The sequence below is a fragment of the Arachis hypogaea genome, chromosome 18 (assembly GCF_003086295.3).
Source record: "Arachis hypogaea cultivar Tifrunner chromosome 18, arahy.Tifrunner.gnm2.J5K5, whole genome shotgun sequence".
In the NCBI taxonomy this organism is placed as follows: Eukaryota; Viridiplantae; Streptophyta; class Magnoliopsida; order Fabales; family Fabaceae; genus Arachis; species Arachis hypogaea.
The window spans coordinates 130,484,113-130,504,180 of NC_092053.1; the positions used below are offsets into that span (position 1 = coordinate 130,484,113).

General features: G+C 30.6%; 2 protein-coding genes and 1 long non-coding RNA gene across 9 annotated transcripts; 1 reads left to right on the forward strand and 2 right to left on the reverse strand.

Moving 5' to 3' along the window:
• Positions 1-2,119: 2,119 nt before the first annotated feature.
• LOC112772517 (adenine phosphoribosyltransferase 5) lies at positions 2,120-6,439 on the forward strand. The gene is made up of 7 exons (XM_025817486.3): positions 2,120-2,470; positions 2,750-2,860; positions 3,651-3,743; positions 4,572-4,721; positions 4,863-4,921; positions 5,302-5,372; positions 6,248-6,439. Exons 1-7 carry the CDS (start codon positions 2,380-2,382, stop codon positions 6,273-6,275), a joined length of 603 nt encoding a protein of 200 aa, XP_025673271.1. The 5' UTR covers positions 2,120-2,379; the 3' UTR covers positions 6,276-6,439.
• Positions 6,440-6,939: 500 nt separating this feature from the next.
• Positions 6,940-14,137, reverse strand: LOC112772516 (PX domain-containing protein EREL1). 7 transcript variants are annotated; one of them, XM_025817480.3, is made up of 10 exons: positions 13,447-14,137; positions 12,452-12,562; positions 11,393-11,491; positions 10,400-10,486; positions 9,462-9,570; positions 8,549-9,357; positions 8,311-8,475; positions 7,983-8,225; positions 7,477-7,695; positions 6,940-7,351 (listed from the first exon to the last, which is right to left on the reverse strand). In XM_025817480.3, the coding sequence occupies exons 1-10, from the start codon at positions 13,537-13,539 to the stop codon at positions 7,124-7,126; spliced, it is 2,163 nt and encodes a 720-aa protein (XP_025673265.1). In that variant the 5' UTR covers positions 13,540-14,137; the 3' UTR covers positions 6,940-7,123. The 7 variants fall into 7 exon arrangements, with proteins under 7 accessions (XP_025673265.1, XP_072081815.1, XP_029151093.1 ...); XM_072225714.1 differs by having other exon boundaries at positions 11,393-11,483; positions 13,447-14,066; XM_029295260.2 differs by having other exon boundaries at positions 13,133-14,050.
• Positions 14,138-17,779: 3,642 nt separating this feature from the next.
• LOC140181621 (uncharacterized) lies at positions 17,780-19,078 on the reverse strand. Its single transcript, XR_011876596.1, has 2 exons — positions 18,886-19,078; positions 17,780-18,066 (listed from the first exon to the last, which is right to left on the reverse strand). It is a non-coding gene; the product is annotated as an uncharacterized lncRNA (long non-coding RNA).
• Between the last annotated feature and the right edge of the window lie 990 nt (positions 19,079-20,068).

Below are 20,068 nucleotides of genomic sequence, written 5' to 3' on the forward strand. Positions count from 1 at the left end.
CACAATATTACAATATATTTTTTTCAAAATTTTCAAACCTAAAACCTAATGTGCTCTGCCACTCCTATTTTCCTACCCTTCTCTTCCATTGGCTTGGCTTGGCTCTTTCTGCCTCCAACTTTTGGGGAGAGAAATGTTAGTTGTTGGAGTGAAGGTGATAGATTACACACGAGAAATTTTTATAAGTTCGGGTGAACAAGTCAAATTTTTGTTCTAATTTATTAATTATCTTTTATATTAGTATTATAAATTTATTATTATTTTTAATTTAAATTTTTAAAAGGTAATAAGAGAAAATTAACTTCAAATTAGCTCACATTATTGAGATAGAAAAAATGAATGATATAAAACAAAAACATTCACTTTTACTCCCAAAATACATAAGAAATTCTCTAGAATACTCTTGCTATTGTTAGAGAGATATTAATTGAAGAGAGGATATTGATAGAAGTTGAAAAAAATAGAGTTAAAAGAAAATAAAAATAGTATGTATACATAAAAATTAATTACTAAATATATTATTATATATTTATATATAAATATATATTTTATTTTTAATATATATTTTATATGAGTAGTTGATTTGATGGCTGATTTTTTATTGTATATACTAATCATAGTTGATATAAAAAAGATATGAAAAATATTTTTGTCTTTATATGTTTATAATTTATATTTTTAATCAAAATAATAATTGTTTTAGTTAGTGTACATAAGTGAAAAAATTCAAATAAATTAACGATGGAATGATACCCTTATAAAAATATAAATATCATAACAAAATTCTTCTAATGGTATACTAGAATAAGATCCAATTAATTATACTATATGTCTATATAGCATAGATTTTAAAATGTTATATATTTTAGAAATAGATTAGATAATATGTAAGTTAATGTTAAATTTAAAAGTTAATTTATAAAAAATACTGTTCAACACATTGATTTGGTAGCGTCAACAAAAAAAATAATAGAAAGACTAATGCGATTAATTTAAAATTTTTGAATGACAAATTTAATTAAAAAATCTTTAAAAAAAATTAATTTAGTGAACGAATGATCTTTTAGAGATAAATTTAATCATTTACCTACTATATTAAATAGCATGTGCATAGAAAGAAAATAACCAAACTTTTATAATCAACAACTCCTTAACATTTTTGTATGAATAAAACAGTTTATTTATACCGTTATAAAAGAGTAATTATTTTAGCAATTGATTATTTGTTAAAAAACATATAAAATAATAAATATAAATATACACAACTATATAATAATTAATTTATCAAAAGGATAATGATATTTTTATACTCAAAGAAATGTCCAGCAAAAAATTATTAAATTCAAATGTATCAAAAGATAAAATAAAAATAAAAAACATGTTAAAAAATCATAATTGAACTAACAATTATGCTAGGTGTATACAAAAAATCAATTATCAATATAAAATATATATTAACATATAAAACATCTAATAATATTTATCATACATATAGTATTTTTGTTAAATTAACAATAATAGATTAGGTAAAAAAAAAATTTTCAAATATCATTCTCCCTAAAATTCCACTTTTTTTTTGGTAAATGGTCCAATTTAAGTTCTTAAAAAGAAGAAAAATTGTGTAGTCTATGATGACTTGTGAGCTATGATGCACGGACACTGACACGGATATGAGACACGATACGACACGAAATACATCGACATGCGAATTTTAAAATCTTACATGATATGGGGACATGTATACATATAAAATATAAAGTATTTTTTAGATAAACCGTAATGATATTTTAATATTTTATTGATATTAACATATAAATTAATTTTTTAAATTATTTTTAATGTCTTATTTTAATTATATCAAGTATTTAAAATATTTTTTATTTTAATAAATAATAATATATACTATATTTAAATTTATTTTAAGAATTTATATTTAGAATAAGACCGGACACGCTAATACGTGATGGTACTTAAGTGTGTCTAAGTGTATCCGAAAATTTCTTTTATTTTTTATTGAGACACGATTTGAACATAACAGACACACATATTGAACGAGTGTCGTGTTCGAAATGTGTCTGCAGACACGACAACTCAGCAAAGTGTGTGCTTCATAGCCTGCGAGTGAGTTGGAGTGAGAGATGAGAAAGCATAATAAATAAGCCTGAAACAAAGTATCCACACTTTAAACTCAAACCAACCAAACCCCTTCTCTTTCTTTCTCTTTCTCTGCAACACTTTCGGAGGGAAACACTAAAAAAAAGCAGCTTGGTTTTTACCGAACAACACAACAAGAGTCAACAGTCAACACAGTACTCATCGAAGCTGCCACACATATACTCACACACACTCTTCACACTTCACACACAAACTCAAAACAAAATGTTCGCTGAAGAGAATGGCCTCAAGGGTGACCCAAGGCTTCAAGCCATTTCTCAAGCCATCAGAGTCGTTCCTCACTTCCCCAAACAAGGTCTCCTTTTTTTTTTTTTTTTTTCTTACAACGTTTTTATTTTCATTTTTTAGAATAACTAAAAAAGAAAAAAATATTTTTTTTTGGTTGCGGTTTCTTTAATTTTTGAACTTTCTTCATCGAACAGATCTGCAGCTGTGGCTGTCTGGTTTCATAATATTCTATGCTTATTATATATTGCGCTGTTTCATTTTTAAGTAATAGTAAGAAGAAGAAGAAGAATAAAGTGAATGAGATTATTATTATTTATTATTATTAATATTATTTTGCAATTTGCAGGAATAATGTTTCAGGACATAACGACATTGTTGTTGGATCACAAGGCGTTTAAGGACACGGTCGACATTTTTGTCGATCGTTACAGAGACATGCACATTTCCGTTGTTGCCGGTAACCTCTGCTTCTTCTCACTCAACTACTACCTTTTTTTTTCTTAAAACAAAAAAAAAAAAAAACGAAAAAAATGATAAAAACATGTTTTTTCCACATCCACCTTCTTCATCACCAATTGATCGTCGTTGTTACCTTTTGTTTTGTTTCCATTGTCATGGTAGAGCTTAATATCTATTTATTTATTTTAATTTTGGGTAAGGAATGAAAACAGGGGTAAATGCTTCTTCTTTTTTTTCTTTTTTTTTTCTTTTTTTTTTAATTTTTTTGCGAAACAAGTTGGCAGTGTCACGTGGGTGCAGTAGGGTGAAGCTGAAACTATTTTTGGTGAGAGAATGAGAATGAGAATGTCACCATGAATTTGTTTAACTTATTTTTAATGTGAATTTTGTATTTCAACAAATTTATAATAGTGGCTGATTTTTGGTATGCACAAATCATTTTTGTAGTAGAACAATCTATCTTACAAAATTTCACCTGTGTGATTTTCATTTTTGATTTATGATTTATAAAATATAATAAATATGGTGACATTGGAGCCACGTATAGTTCTTGTTTGTAATAATCTCTTACAGAAAACAAGTTCAGACTCAGAATCTTTTGTTGTTATTGTCATTCTAAGCATTGATGACTCAGCTGAATTGGATCCTTCTTCTGCTCTAAAATGAATTCATACTTAACCACTTAGATGGGTGGTGGTTTGTTTGTATGTCATAAATCACCAATATTATATTCCCATTTTGCTTAATATATATATTTTTTTCTACTTTAAATGATATTGCTTGTGTAGGAGTGGAAGCTAGGGGATTCTTGTTTGGTCCCTCAATTGCATTGGGGATTGGTGCAAAATTTGTTCCTTTACGCAAACCAAGGAAGCTGCCAGGTATTAACTCTGTTTCTATGTTGAGAAAGATTTTGGATGTTTGTTGAGCACATTTAATCCGTGTTCTAGGCTCATTTTTTTATTTTTTTCGGAAATGCTAGAGAAACAAAAAAAAGAGCCCGAACATGTCTTATTTAGCATTCATTAATTGTCGCAACAATTAATGAATCTTAAATAAGACAAGTTATGACTGTTTTTGGCTGATTTTCTCTGATTACCAAATATTTCTGATTTTTTTTATCAACTTTTAACTAATATAATTGAAATTGAGTGGTGGTTATTGCTTGTGGAGCATTCATTGAATTCCCTTAAAGAGCCGCAAAATTGCAAAATTTTCTGCCATGTTTTAATTATGGCTTGGAAATTTTTTTGCTACCAAGTCTCTGTTTGTTGGAACGTGACATTGTACCTAACTATGACCAAAACAACGTGACAACACAATCTATATGTCACTTTCTTTTTGGAATTGAATTGGGGTCTCTCTCAGTGAAAATCTGTCTCTAATTGTGTTGTTTATTACTTAATGTTTACCTTTACTTGTGTGTGTTACATCACTTAAGATCAATTTACTCTTCAAACTTTATTGAAGTCTCGAGTTAGCTTGTTCTCTTACGAGTTAATTTAGTTCAAGTCCCCAAATCGAGCTTACTAGTTTAGAGTAAACTCTTTTTTATGAGCTTACGAGTTGAGTTTTGTAGTTCAAATTCACCTAACTGCCACGAATTTAGGCGAACTTGCGAATTTGATAACCTTACTCTTCAGCCTTTCGAGTTATGTATGTATTTTGCCTTCACATTATGACTAGACTTTAACATTCTTCACGTTTAGGCGAAGTAATATCAGAAAAGTATTCTCTAGAATACGGAACTGATTGTTTGGAGTTACATGTTGGTGCTGTCCAGCCGGGTGAACGAGCCATAGTTATCGATGACTTGGTGGCCACAGGTGGAACTCTCTCGGCAGCAATAAGACTTCTAGGTGATTTTTGCAGCCTTTTTCTTTTGCTTTCAGGGTTTCACTGCTTTGGCTTATTTTTCCGGCCACTTCGACAACATATAGATAATTACTCCGATTTATGTTGTCTCAAGGACATGGTTCATGAAACTTTTTATTTTGTAGAACGTTCTGGTGCTGAAGTAGTGGAATGTGCTTGTGTGATCGGTGTGCCGGATGTTAAGGTAATAATTGCTAAGCTTTTCTAAGTTATGTTTATGTATATGGCTTGATAAAGTAGCAGAAAATTCTATCTTGTTACTGGTAATCCAAAAGACTCAGAATTTATCAAACAAAAATGAAACTCATAAATGTTACAATTATTCTTGGATGGAGGGAGTACTAAAATGAATCATGAGTTTTAAACCAACTAGATTCTAGGCATCTAAAGATCATGATATTTAGGTGAAAATACACTTGGTATTCTCATGTTTTGTAAAATATAACATTAAACACCCCATCAACATAACAATAAATTATGTAATATTTGTAACTCTTTTTCATTCTAATTTGATATTTCTTGAAATCATAGAGCTGAAAAGTAAATTATGGCTTTGTGTTTCAGGGACACTGTAGGCTTATCGGAAAACCACTCTACGTCCTCGTTGAGCCACGTGAAGTAGATAAATGTTCCAGGTACTCGCAACTTTTTCCACCAAGAATGGTTGGCTTTGGAATGATTCCATTCATTCTGCTCCATGCTTTGTGTCTGAAAGATTTCAAACAACTTTTATGTTTTTCTAAAGCCTTTGGAGTCTTATTGGCACCTTTTTATGGCAATTGCTTCCAGAATTACTAGTGCCCTTTTTCCTTGGCAACATAGAAATCAAGAAAAAGACACATTACTTGGTTTGTTTCTGTTTACTACTAATTTCTACCAAGGGCCATTGTTGGGGCCACAATATAGTTGTTTTTACTCATTAAAACAAAAACAACTATGAAAAATAACTGTTTTGTTTCTTATTAGTATTCTTGGATGAGAATCTTTCCCTCATTCCAATCAAATATCGACAAATTTAATTAAAAAAATGATAAACCATGATCTTCAACAGTTTTGAAACTTTAAATCTTTTCCTATGTGTCAACTCTTGGTTCATGAGACAGTATTTACTATTTACTATTTACTTCCTCTGTTTCAATTATTTGGACAGACACAATTTGTGTCCGAACATAATGATTTTTCTTAAATTAGTTGAGCGCGACATTGATTTTTGAAACAGAGGTAGTACATGTGTAAATACCAAGTCATTCGATTGCGTGTCACATCAAGGTTGGGGTGGATAAGAAGGTAAAAGTAGTCATGAAAACAATGGCTAATGTGAGTATGTGACATGTCAATGTCGGATCAAGTAATGACTTGGATAACATAAATTCGTTTTCCAACTTTATGTTACTATTACTATCGAAAATTCAATATCCACGATAAAAAGTAAAAAAAAAAAAAATCAATATCACTATATTTTATTATTTATCTTCTTGATAACTGATAAGTTTACTTTCATTTCATGCAGATGTGAAGTTGATTCTTCCTTTGGCTGAGTAATCAGAGGCCATAATGTGATCACTGATCATTATGCTCTTCCCCCTCAAATGATCATCCTGGAAATCTCTCTCTCTCTCTCTCTCTCATTGTACATGTTAGGCAATTATGTATGGCTAACAGTTTGGATCAAGCATTAATGAAGCAATGTAATTTTCTGGCATCAAGTTGTCAATTGAAAGCCTCATCTTCCTCCCCTAGTTTATCAATCAAACGCCAAAAATAAATTCAAAAAAGTAAAGAATTAAAAATCTTAAACGGTTCAAGAGAGATCATAGTAAATATTTTATTTGTATATTATTGAAAAAATGATTTAAAATTTTTTTTTACCGAGTGTACTGTGTAGGAGTGAATTTTAGTAACAAGTCACTGGTTTAATATTGTGAAAAAAGCAAACAAATTAAATACAACCACATTTAAATGAGTATAGAAATAAATTATGGCCAAGAGTTACTATTTTAATATTGTGAAGAGAGCAAATAAGTTATATAAAACTTATTTATAATGGGTATAGAACTATGGAATTAGAATCTCTTATGGGTCACAAAATATTGCTTTGTAAGACACGGAGAGCATTCCTCTCAGCCAAGAGCAGACAGTTTTTACCTTTGATGAGTTCCAGATTTTGATTATTTAAAGTTCCTTTCTAGTAAATAAATAAAGTGGTGCAAAGTAAAAAAGCTCGTATTATCTGTGCAAGGTAAGAACTGGTACAAGTGGAAAATACACGAGGGGGCTACTTCATTCAGTATTGGGTCAAGTCACCTAATAGGAATAGCAAGTGATCATCCACAGGGATAAGTGGAAAAAGGAAGAAAAAATATATACTGCCGCTCCATAAATATTCCTAAATACTTGTTACATTTTCCGTAGGAGAAGCATCATTTTCTTTCATGTCCAATTTGAAAGCTTGCCTTGTAATGCGGTTTGTCTGTTTTCTCAATCTAACATTGTCCATGAACAAATCTGCAATGATCTTTCTCACTTCATCATCACAGAGTATACCATCTTTAATTTTATTGGTTTTATCTACACTAGAAGCACCACTTCCGTAGTCCTTCCCTAAGTTTTCTACCTGAAATTTGAATGGAGATTATGTAACCATGTTGAGTAGCATGGAACATAAAAATGGTTACAATGAACTGTAAAACTACTTAATTGGTAGAAACAGTAAACCACAGATAAAAACATATCTTGTACCTCTCGTATTAGGAAGTCAATTTGTCCATCAGATGCTGCTAACTGATTAAAAGTCTCACTTGATGATGAACTCTTGATTGTTGCCCTATCTTCATCTTCGCTAGGAAGATTGACATCGCACTCTTGAAGCTGGTTGAAAAGAAGCCGGGATTTTTGCAGCAGCTCTCGCCAAGCAGTTTCTGTCTGCTCCCTCCTCTCTCTTTCTAGTTGAATAAGTTTCTAAATACACAAATGCAACACAAGCAAAGCATTATATTTCGAGTAGATATTTATGTAAAAGCTTGGAAAGGAAGGAAACTTAATAAATGCATGATAATAAATTCAAAATACAAGGAAAGGAAATTCTAGAGCAGACAAAGAATTTTGTTGTGTAGGAAGAAATATAGATAATATGTTTTTGAAAATAAGATTTCTTTTAGTTTAGTTGTAAGCAAACACAAACGAAGAGATTTGAAGCACGGAAGAACATCCAGATAGATGTAACCATTTACAGGTTGATAACCTACCTCAGTTTCACACTTTTCCTTTACTGACTCACTAAGCTCCTTCTTCAACTCCTTTTGGGTATTACGAAGAGATTTGACCTCTTTAACCAGAATCTTAACATCTGCTTTTGACTTTACTTCTAGCTCCCCATACTGTTTTGACAAAATTTCCAGCTGCTCTTTAGCAGCATTTAAATTCTGCAACAGTACATCTTTCTGCTGAACAACTGCATCCTTTGATAAATTCTCACTTGAATTTCCACCCTGTATCTCACCATGAGTCATTATCAAGATCAGTTTCCTAGAAAGAAAATGTTCGATAAATGTGGAGCAAACCCAAATATCATACCGATTCAGACTTCAGTTTCATCTCCATTTCGAGTGACTTCCGCCGGAGTTCCTCCATATCCCACTGCATTTGCGTAAACCTTTCCCTCTCAATCAGAATAGCCTGCTGCAAGTTCTCCTTACTTTTCTGTTTGGTAGTTTCAAGTTCTACTTCCAAATCCTTGACCTGAACAGATCCAATCAGTAATTGCATGTGAATGCAAGAGTTGAATCAATACACAGATTTTAACGAAATTTACCTTCGTTGTGAGGAAATCCTTTGCAGCTATCTCTTGATTTAATCTGACTATAAGGTCCTCCATATCAGTTTTTGCACTGACTAGCCTTCGCTGCATGGTTAAAAGAATCCTGTTCAATTTATTGCGTTGATCTAGTGGAAGGACTATTTGACCATCACCAGAAGACTGTGATTGTGCACGGCCCATAATATCTGTTGGTCTTGAAACCATAGCACCTCCAGGAACGTCATGAGAACCATCACCAGATGAATTTCGAAATCCAGAATTAGACATATCACTACCTCGTATTGAGCTACCATCACTCCCAATACTCTCAGATGAAAGCTTGCGAGTGTGATTGATAACAGGAGCATGCTCAGTCTCAGAGAAAAGCTCCATAGAATTATTAGCTAAATGTGAAGCATTATAAGAATTACCATTATTCTTTTCCTTCTCTGTAACATAATTGACATGTCTGGCATTTACTTTATGCCTAGGAAGGCCTTCCAATTGCTCTAGAATAGTCTGACCCATGAACAAACCCTCATCAATATTTGATATACCGTATTTCATAAGCTTTTCCATTGGATTTGTGATCTCTTCATCTACTGTTAGATCATCTGTGCCGCCTTCAGAATTGTCATCACGTCCAATTCTTGGAGTTCCTAGATCAGATGGCTCATATGCTGTATCACTACCATAATCAGAGGCAATAGATGAACTTCCAGCAGCCAATGATAGGCTTGAATGGAGAGGTGATTGAACTGAATAAGCTCTGTTATTGGAATCAGGATCTGATTCAGAGCTCTGCTGGCTTGCATCTTGGAAAGCTGAGGGGAAATTCAGGTACAAGTAAAAAAAAAAAAAAAAAAAACACTTGAGATAAAACCAATACGTGTACAAGGCACAATAAATGTAGAAGACAATCACATACAGGATCTAGCAGCAGCTTCTAGTTCAAGAAATGATGCCACCGCAGCGCACCTTGATATATCAATGTCAGACAAAAGTTTGGTGATCCACTCCTCCAATGAGGACTTTCTCTGTAGGAAAAGTAGTATGTAAAAATATATTGTGCTGATTCGACTCTTTCATTCACATATAACTGTCTACAACTGCAAGGTAGCTCGCTCAACCCAATTTAAATTAGAATCCATCTAATTTTAGATGGAGCTACCTGCCTATTGTTCATAGCATTGTAGATAACTCAAGAAAATAGAAAACCCCAAGTTTAAGATTTAATTATTCAACATTACATATACAAAAAAAGAAAAAAAAAAAGAAATGCATTTAATGAGTATTTAGAGAAATTCTTCTGAAATGATTTGCAACTTATACACTTCAATCTAAATAAGGAGTAAATGGAATGGAGTAACTTTCACCTATGTATTGTATGCTCCATAATCCCCCAAAGTATACTTTATCCAATTCAAGTATTTGTTGAATGTCAGGGGTAAAACAAAATTTAGATGGAAACGCATGAGGAAAATTATTGTGGCTGCAGTCATACACAAAAAAATAGGACACTTCCTGCTGTTATCTTTAAGAGAAAAGTCCACCAACTCAGAATCATCCACTATCCAGGACTTTAACAAAAGTCCAGATAAGAATAAATGCTCTTTAATTAATAATTATTAAGCATATTTCAATCTTTTTGGTAAAAAAAATTAATGGAGTCCATTTTTAGAGACAAGGCATGCAGATATAAAGGACACACTACTAAGCTTCAGTTGCCACACATCCAGGCATATATTCTCACGACATCTTATTATATCAAATAGACTAAATTGAAAGAAAATTCAAGCAACATGCTCTATGCAGATCCATGGTGACAAAGAACTGTTACTACAGTAAGTTTAAGGCATTTCCAACCTCTTCCAACAAAGCCCGGCTTTTCAATCGCATGAGTCCCTTGGGTGGTGCTGGAGGGATATTTTTCCTGGGAAACTCCTTTTTAACCTAAAAAGACAGCATGTGGAAAAATATTGTACACATCAGTAACAAAAAAGATGCACAATCTTGATCTAGCTTTCTATCTATCATACAGCATGCACACACATGCAAAATTTCTAGGTCTCTAGGTTTCTTCCTCATATCTACCATCGGTACAAAAAAGATGGCTTCCCTCATGTTCTGATGTGACATTGCAAGCACACACTTTTTTTTCAAAATTTCCCAGCAATATCTCTTTTGCCCGTCAAAAAGTAGGCATCAATATTCCTTCAGATTTGGTTTGGCTCCAACTTTGGAATTATGGAAATCAATTCTCTAATAGCATTTTAATTTGGATAGATATACAAGGTTGAATCTAAATACCATGTGCTAACTACTCTTTCAATTGGCATCCCTCAATAGCCCAGCCACTTGTCTATTCATCAAGGGATGTTCATTCATTAGTTATGAAGCATGGACACTTTGCTGAGTTGCCGTGTCTACATGTTGGACGCATTTCGGACACGCCACTCATTCGACACTCGTCCAACGGGTGTCTTTCGTGTCCAACTGTGTTTTAATAAAAAGAAATAAAAAATGCTTCTCCGGTGCATCATAGTTCATTACTAATGCCTTTTGCATTTTAACAAACAGTTTAGATGGCAATAGAGTGGACCCCCCCCCCCCCCCCAAAAAAAAAAAAAAATTTGTCTCATTCTTTCGTATGCGTCTTCACTATTAAATTTCAGAGGCACTAGAATAAATTTTCAAGTGGGTTTATGAAAAAATAAATCAATGGCTTGGCAATAGAGTTTACCACTAACACAGGTGTACATATACACACAAAATCATATTACCAATTGATTGCCATACTCCAGGTGAAGTAATTACATGACAAGAAAATTAAGATTCAATTGTAAAGCATAAACTTACATCGGCAAACAACTTTAGAAAATCATTGAACCTTCTAAGTACTACATGCAGTGTTGTAATCCCGTCTGGTGACTGAATGCCAACTTGCACCCTGTAGAACTGTCCCTTAATAATGTTAAAAATTAACACTGACAAAAATACTACATTGGAATATGGACAAGCTATAAATTAAAGCTTAGACACCTCAGTTAGTGTTTTAAATATCCCTCCTTTACATTCATTTGTTCTGCTCTGTTTAGAATAATGTTATTCCAATTTAAACATTTGAACGAGCTGAATAAAATGCCTATGAAGGAGGAATCCACTTTATTATTTCTCAATTAATCCAACCCATCTGCCATTGACAGCATAAGCATAGTACTGCTAGTTTGCTACTACTCATCCCATTAGTTTTGACATACTAGGTACTATTTGTTATAATAACGGCAGAAGGAACCATCAGGTAGCAGGTTTATTTGGTAGGGATTAACAAGTAAAACACAAGGGTACTCTTAAGATCCCATTAATATATGACTATAAAGACAAATGCTGCCATATTGGCATGAATGTATTATTCTTAAAATAATTATGGCAACATTATAAGAAGACTCCCACTGCATGCTTAAGGTGGTAACCCTATGCACAATAATTAGAAAAAAGAACAATAAAAAATTTCACACTGGTTACGTATTTGAAATTGAGAGTATCCTGTAATATCTATACCATTATACAAGAAGTTCCCGACTCCCATGTTGGTCAAACATTATAGTTTAGTTTGACATTTAGTATTAGTGTGAACTAACTCATGTAATATTATACTTCTCTGATTACATGTGCAAAAAGTAGGATTTGTTCCCCATTACATCTCTCACCCATTCAATAATATAGTCTCAGTACACCTAGAAATATTTAAGACCGACCATATAAGGAATAAGATAGGAGTAAATGATGATTTCCAATTGCATCAAAATTCAAAAAAGCTCATATACTTCTAGTCCTTACTAATACAAAGCTGAAAGGTCGTACAAATAATACATAAATCTGACCATGAATTAAAAACAAGTTATTTATCAACTTTACCACTATAGGATCTGAATTCTTTGATTTCGGAAGGAAAACCCAAGAAGGTATTGTGACACAGTAACTCCAACCAGTACGATGATTGTGTGGCCATACTGTATCTCGCCCATTCTGTGCAATAGGGTTTCTGAATTAGAAAGTAGTCCACACCAAAAATAATAAAGAAGAAACTTTACAAAGTTTCCAATTTCTTCATGTAATAAAAGCCAAGAAGATAGGAAGCATATAACAAAAATTGGAAAATGGTAAACGGAGATAAATTAGCCAATAATGGCAGAATATACAACACAGAACAAACATATCTGAAATGACAAATAAAATTGAAGAGAATTCCTTGCAAAAATGAAACTAAAAATTAATGGGAGAAAAATGAAAATGAGAGAGCCACCACTGATCCTGTTTATATGACTACTTTAGATTTTCAAAATATTAGATAAATTGAATATGTATCTTCCTCAGAGAGAAGAAAAAAGCACAAATCAATAGCTTTGTTTTGCCATTCGCTGCAAGCCCACATGCTAACTATAAAAGGAAGGGTCAACACACTCTTTTCAACAAAACACTTCCATGATAACTGAACTGAGTCCAGTGTTGTGGTAAGGTACTAATTGACTCCAGTAACGGTATCAATTGACACTGAATGTGATTAAAAATGAAGCAAAATATAAAGATAGACTATACATGAAGATTCTTTGCTCAAATCAGATGGCATTCCAATTGATCAATGAAGTGATTTCTACAATTCCACACCCTAAAAGCACTCACAAAGTCACACTCATCGATGCTAAAAGAATAGATACAGTTTCACCACGATCACGCGCAAGCTTTCCGCATCAATCAATCCAAAACCACTGAACCTCGAAATTGAACTCGCTATTTTAACTGATGAAGTTGATCGAACTCGCCAACATAAAAGATAAGAAAAGGGATAAAACTTGCACAATTGCGTGAATAAAAAGGTTAGAATTATTAAGCAGGGAAACTAAAAAGCCAACCCATTTTCGAGGTGCGGGACTCCAATCCATGCCGAGAGGCAGCGGCGAAGTCCCATCGTGCCTATGTTTCGGAGGACTCCGTCTCTGCATCATCTTCCTCTTCGTTTCCTCACCTAAAATTCGCTCTCTCTCTCAAAAATTCCAAGATCATATCACCATAACAATCAGAATTCAGAATTCAGTATTCAACGGCTATTCCCAGCTGAAATCGGCATCAGAATCAGAATCGAATCTCGCAATCAGAACAACAACGCGAAATCGGGATTGAAACTAGGGTTTGGATGATCGGATCGGGAAGCGGTGACAATAGTGGCGCACGTTAAGAGGAGAAGCGGCAGCGCGGCTAAGAGACGCCGCGAGCGCAGTGAGGGGTACGGTGTGTTATATGTTGGGAGTGGACACGTGGCGGGTCCAATGAGAAAGGAACAACTCAGATGGAAAATGTGTCTCTGAAATGTCAATAGTGGGTTTTTGGTTTTGGAGGTATGAGAAGATGAGAATGAATGAAAGTGGAAAAAACAATGGAGAGAGCCACACACCTAACTGTCTTCTTCAGTAATTGCACTCAATCTTTCTCAGGGACGATGGCGATTACCGAAGCTACGAAGCTCACACCTTCTGTCTTTTTCGCTTTTTTACCTCTTTCTTTTTTATTATTTCTTCTTTTTTGTCCCCACTCCGTGATCGGGGTAATGGGCCTGGGGTGGACCTAAGCCCAAGTAGTACAAAAATTTAAAACAAAGCAGTAGGCCCAATTTTGTACAAACCTAATAACCAAACCGGGAATCTGGTGGGTCCATTCTGAATATGCATACTGATTCAGTAAGGTGTTAGAGTTAGAGGCTCCCCCTCGATCATGCACTCTCATATAATGAACTTAATTAATAACTTGAGAATTCAGCTAAAAGTATGAGAGTGTATAAATAAAGTAAAATCCTAAGACTTTATTTAGTAATCTAATTATGAGAATTTGAATATGAACGTCATCTTTCTAGAATTCCAATTTAAATATCATATATATGTATATAACATTATAACATTGTGTGAAATTGAATATCAATGCATATTGGTGGCTGGCCATAATAAATAAAAAAAAAATTATTATTCTATTAATCTCTAAAATTTCACTAAATTTATAATTAAATCTTTAGATTTTGTTAATTAAATTTTTATACTACTTTTAATTTTGTAATTTAATTATTGTCAGTGTAAAAAAAATAGAGTTAACGGAATATTTTTTTGTAAATTAAAGGTGTATGTCCTTAATTAAAAATTTAATTATATCTTTGATTTCATATTTTTCAAGAGAAATATTTTATTAATTTTAATATTTTTTATACATAAATGACCTAATTATAATATTAAAAGTAATATAAAAACTTAATTAAAAAAATATAAAAATCTAAATTTAAATTTGGTAAAATTATAAAAACTAATAGAATAATTAAACCTAAACAAAACCGACAATGAAGCAATAATTTACAATAACGCTATTCAAAAATACTATGTGTACACAAAAAATTAGTCATCAATTAACCAAAATTTATTTATATAAATTTATGTATTATTTAATTTATTTTTAACGTATATGTCATATTTTAACGTATATTTTATACCAATAATTAATTGAACATCTATTTTTTAATACACATCAGATATGATTGAATTCTGTTTATGATGTTTTGTGGACCAACACAAACACAGAAGGGTTTTGATTGGGATCAATGGGATCCAAAATGAAAACTTGAAGCCATGGAGATGGAGTCACATCCCCTTTATTTCACATTCACCATCCACTCAAGAGTTTGACTACACTCTCTCTAATAAAGCTTCTCTTTTGCCATAGTCGGTGTTCACCTTCTACTATCAGCAATTCAATATGGATCACTTTTTTGGGAAGAATAATTTAGTGGCCGAAAAGGAGAATTAAGTGATTCTCATTCTCCCCCTAAAGATTCATCATCCATCAGCTTTTAAAAGCAACAAACAAGAATCATCTCATCAGCTTTTGCTCTATGGAATGTCCTTGTAACAAATTAATAACCAATCAAATCCAACAGTTTTGGTTGCACAAATCTTCCTATGTAATATACATTTAAGTAATCAATACATTTTTGTTAGGATAAATTATGTGATATTAGTCATTTGTAAATTTGGTAGAAAAAATTTAGGGACGAATATATTTTTAATTAAAAAAATGAAGAATTTGATAGTATTAACTCAAATGTAAAATAAATACAAAAAGAAAAAGATGAGAACCGGTATTACTTTTTAAACTATTTGGCTCAAACCACACACAAATTTATTTCACTTTAGTTTGAGCAGATATTCTAAAGTTTTCTTTAATCATCAGTTGAGTAAAAAGAATTCATGATAAGTTAGAGTAGTTGCATATACTTACTTTTTCCCCTTAATTAATAGTTCTAAATTCAAATTCTAATATAATTAAGAAGCTGCTATAACCTCACCTAAGATAAAAAAAAAATTGGGTGTGACTTAAAAAAAATAGTTGAGAATATAAATCTTAATTACTTTTCTCGTGACAAAAAGTATTCAATACAAGAAATTATTAGAATAGCGACTAATTTTAGCGATCAACAAAATTAGTTATTAATAACAACTGTTTTAGTGATTGATATAAGATTTATAGGATCAAAGATAGTTGGTCGCTAATTTCATTCAGCGACCAATTTTACCAATTAATAAAATTGGTCACTGATAGCCTATGATGCATGAATACTGATACGGATACGGATAGGAGACACGACACAACACGGAACACGCAGACACTGGAATTTAAAATTCTTATAAGACACGGAAACACGGTATATATATAAAATATAAAATACTTTTTAGATAAATTGTAATGATATTTTAGTATTTTATTGATATTAAAATATAAATTAATTTTTTAATTATTTTTAATATCTTTTTTAATTATATAAAGTATTTAAAATATATTTTATTTTAATAATTAACAATATATACTATTTCTAAACTTATTTCAATAATACATGTTAAGAATAAGACTAGACACGCTGACACATAATGATATTAGGTGTGTCCAAGCATGACCGGAGAAATTTTTTTTACTTTTTATTAAGATACGGTTGAATACAGAAGACACACGTGTCAGACGAATATCGACGTGTGTCGTGTCTGAAATATGTTCGATACGAATACATGATAAATCAAGAAAGTATCAATACTTCATAGCTAATAGCAATTGATTTGACGGCCGATAAGTCTTTTTTATGACTAGAATAAAGTTAGTTACTAAAATCGATCAATATTCTTTAATTTTGGGACTGAATTAGCAACCAAAACTCCATTAACTAATTTAAGGAATAACATAGTATGGAATGCCCTTTTCCTAATGTTTCCAAAAGTGGCATGAAATTTATTCTTAGTTCAACATATATATAGCCAAGAGTTGCAAAACTTGACTTACTTTGTTTACTATAGGGACATAATCTCCAAGAACCTTTTAGAAAAGACCAGACACAAATACACAAGTTTCTTTACCACTTTTTCTTGAAATGCTCATTTAAACCGAAAAGGGAAAATTGATTCATCGATATTGTACAACAATTTAACTTACATTATCATGCATCAATCAAATTTAACTCATTCAAGTCAATTATAATGTAAGGATATAAATTTATGCATGCAAAGAATATAAAAAATATTTTTAAACCATAGAAGTTATTATCTCACAATATTAGTGATATTGTTTACATCGTGTAATTGTCCTCAACCACAAAAATAAAATTTATGCAAAATAAATTTAACACTAGTGTGTCCCAAATAATTGTTATTATTGAATATTTTTTCACTAAAAATATAAAAATTAGATAAAATAAAAAATATTGATACTTTTATATGTAACGTATCAAATTCTTTAATTCTTTTGTTTAATTACTCTTGTGGTCTTTATAATTTTATTAAATTTATAATTAGATTTTTATATTTTTTTAATTGAATCTTTATATTTTTTATTTTATAATTAAGTTTTTTTTATATAAAAAATATTAAAATTAATAAAATATTTTTTTTCAAAAAATATATGGTGAAAGATCTAATTAGATTCTTAATTGTAGCTATATTTAATTTGCGGAACAAATATTCAATTAATTCTAATATTTTTTATATTAAAAATGACTTAATTATAAAATTAAAAACAATATAAAAATTTAATTAAAAAAAATATAAATACCTAATTATATATTTGATGAAATTATAGAGACCAATAAAATAATTAATTTTTTTTTTTTTACAAATTAGAAAGGCCTATAGCCATAGGTGGTTGTTTAAACAAAGTGGGAAAAACATATATAGACAGCGATTCTCTTTTATTTATGAACCATATACTTCAGTTCTTGTTGCATTGATTGTGAAAGAGAGAGGATTTTAATGAGTTCTGACTCTAACGTTGCTTTTATGTGTTTGGTAATGAGTGAAAAAGAAAACGTACAATTCCATTTACTTATTATTTAGCTATGTGGGGTGAAAACTGAAAACAATGCTTCCACTTTGGCTTTCAATTCATCATGCTCATAAATTTTCACTTGTGTGTGTCATCATGCCTCCTCTGGTTTTCTTTTTTTGCTTCCAACAATGCTGAAAAAGACAAAAAGAGACTCCATCAACAAATGTGTATTTATAGTTTCATGAATTGATGATCAGTGATTTTATTTATTTATACAAAAAATGATCTAATAATAATTAAGAATAAACTATTTTATAAGCTTTCAATTTTATTTTAATTATTAGAATATTGAGTGTGACTGATTTTATGTATAAAAAATGGATCCTATATATACCTAGATCAAATAAACTATTTTAGAAGATTACAAATTTTATTTTAATTATTAGAATATTGTGAGTAATAAGTAATTCAATTCTAAAATCCGATTAAAAATCTAGCTAGAGGTTATCCCATATTTATAAAAAAGATTATAAAAATTATATATTTTTAGATGTAAATTTATAATATATTTTTTTCTAAAAACTTAAAATTTGTAGGAAAAAATATATGGGAATGACCTAATTATATTGAACCAGATAATATATATATATATATAATTCATCCCAAAAATTAACATGCACATACATCATATATTTATACTTATATATGTGAACTTGTAATTAACACATTTAAAAGTCTCATCTACATAATTTTATATAATCTAAACCATTAACATAATAAATCCATCAAGCTCTTAGTCACCTATAAAATTATTAGTATCTTGTGAATGAAATATTTATAAGGGTTTATATATCTAATAAACACATATTATATGTATGTATATCTCATTTTTAATTCATCATCATCATCATAATAATAATAATAAGGAAAAACGAAGAAGAAAGCAAATGGGTATAATTGTGCAGAAGATAAAAAATTAAAAGCATGAATTAATAATCACAAGGTGGAACCTGAAAACCAATCTGATATAGCTAGCTATGAACACAAGGACGAAGGAAGAGATCATGCCCTTGATTTTTCACAGTTTTCTTGAACTATACACATAAATACATACATACAGTTCAAGAAAGCTGTGGAAGATCATGAACAAGATCTTTCAAAGAATTGATGATGAGAAATTTTGGTTTCGGAAGAGAGAGAGAGAGAGAAACAGAGAGAAGGAAGCGAAGATATATATACACGCTGAAAGTGAAGTGATGAGGGTACTAATGTACTATACAACTCTATGGTGTAACGTTATAATTAATTTAACCAACCCTCATCATCATATAACAGTACTTTAATTTTGATTACTTTCTATTAAGAAAAATTATTAGGGATCAGAAAATTTTTGAATTTTTTTTATTATTTTATCAGTAATAAAAATATTAAATTATTTTTAATAAATAAATTTTATTAATTTATGTGTATTAAAAAACATGAGTGTAAATTATACGTAAAATTTTGGTAAATATAAGTATTAATTATATGTTTTTTGGGTGTAAAACGTCCGTAAATATATATGTAAATTATTGTTAATCAAGTACGGATAAAAAATAATAATATTTACTGATTATGTAACATTATTCTTCTATTAATATTTATCTAACTTAAAATGTGGGTGTTTATGATAATATTATACAATAAAATTAGGCGTCTAACTATTTTTTAAACCAAATAATCTTCAATCAAATCATTTGTCTACCTCATTTTTTTCGTAAGTACATGTGTATTTTTTTTCTTTCTCCTCCTCTTTTGTTATTGTTGTTGTTTTTTTTTTCTTCTTTTTTATGCACTTCTTTTTTTTAGCATTGTCTTTTCTTTTTTATAATTTCTTCTCTTTTTTCTTTTTCCTTCTCATTCTCCTTTATTATTATCGTCGTTCTTGTCATTTTCATCTTCTTCTCTTATATTGTTTAAAAAATTAAAGTACAAAAATTTTGATGCATAACACAAACATTTTGGTACATTGCACAAATATTTTAATATATAGTAAAAAAAATTTTTAAAAATCACATATTCAAAACATTGACACTCAACTAATAAAATACGTACAATATAAAAATTTTAAGGCACAACACAAAATTTTTTAAAAGTCACATAGTCATAATATTAACTCGTCCAATTAATAAAATATATTTATACCAAAAATAT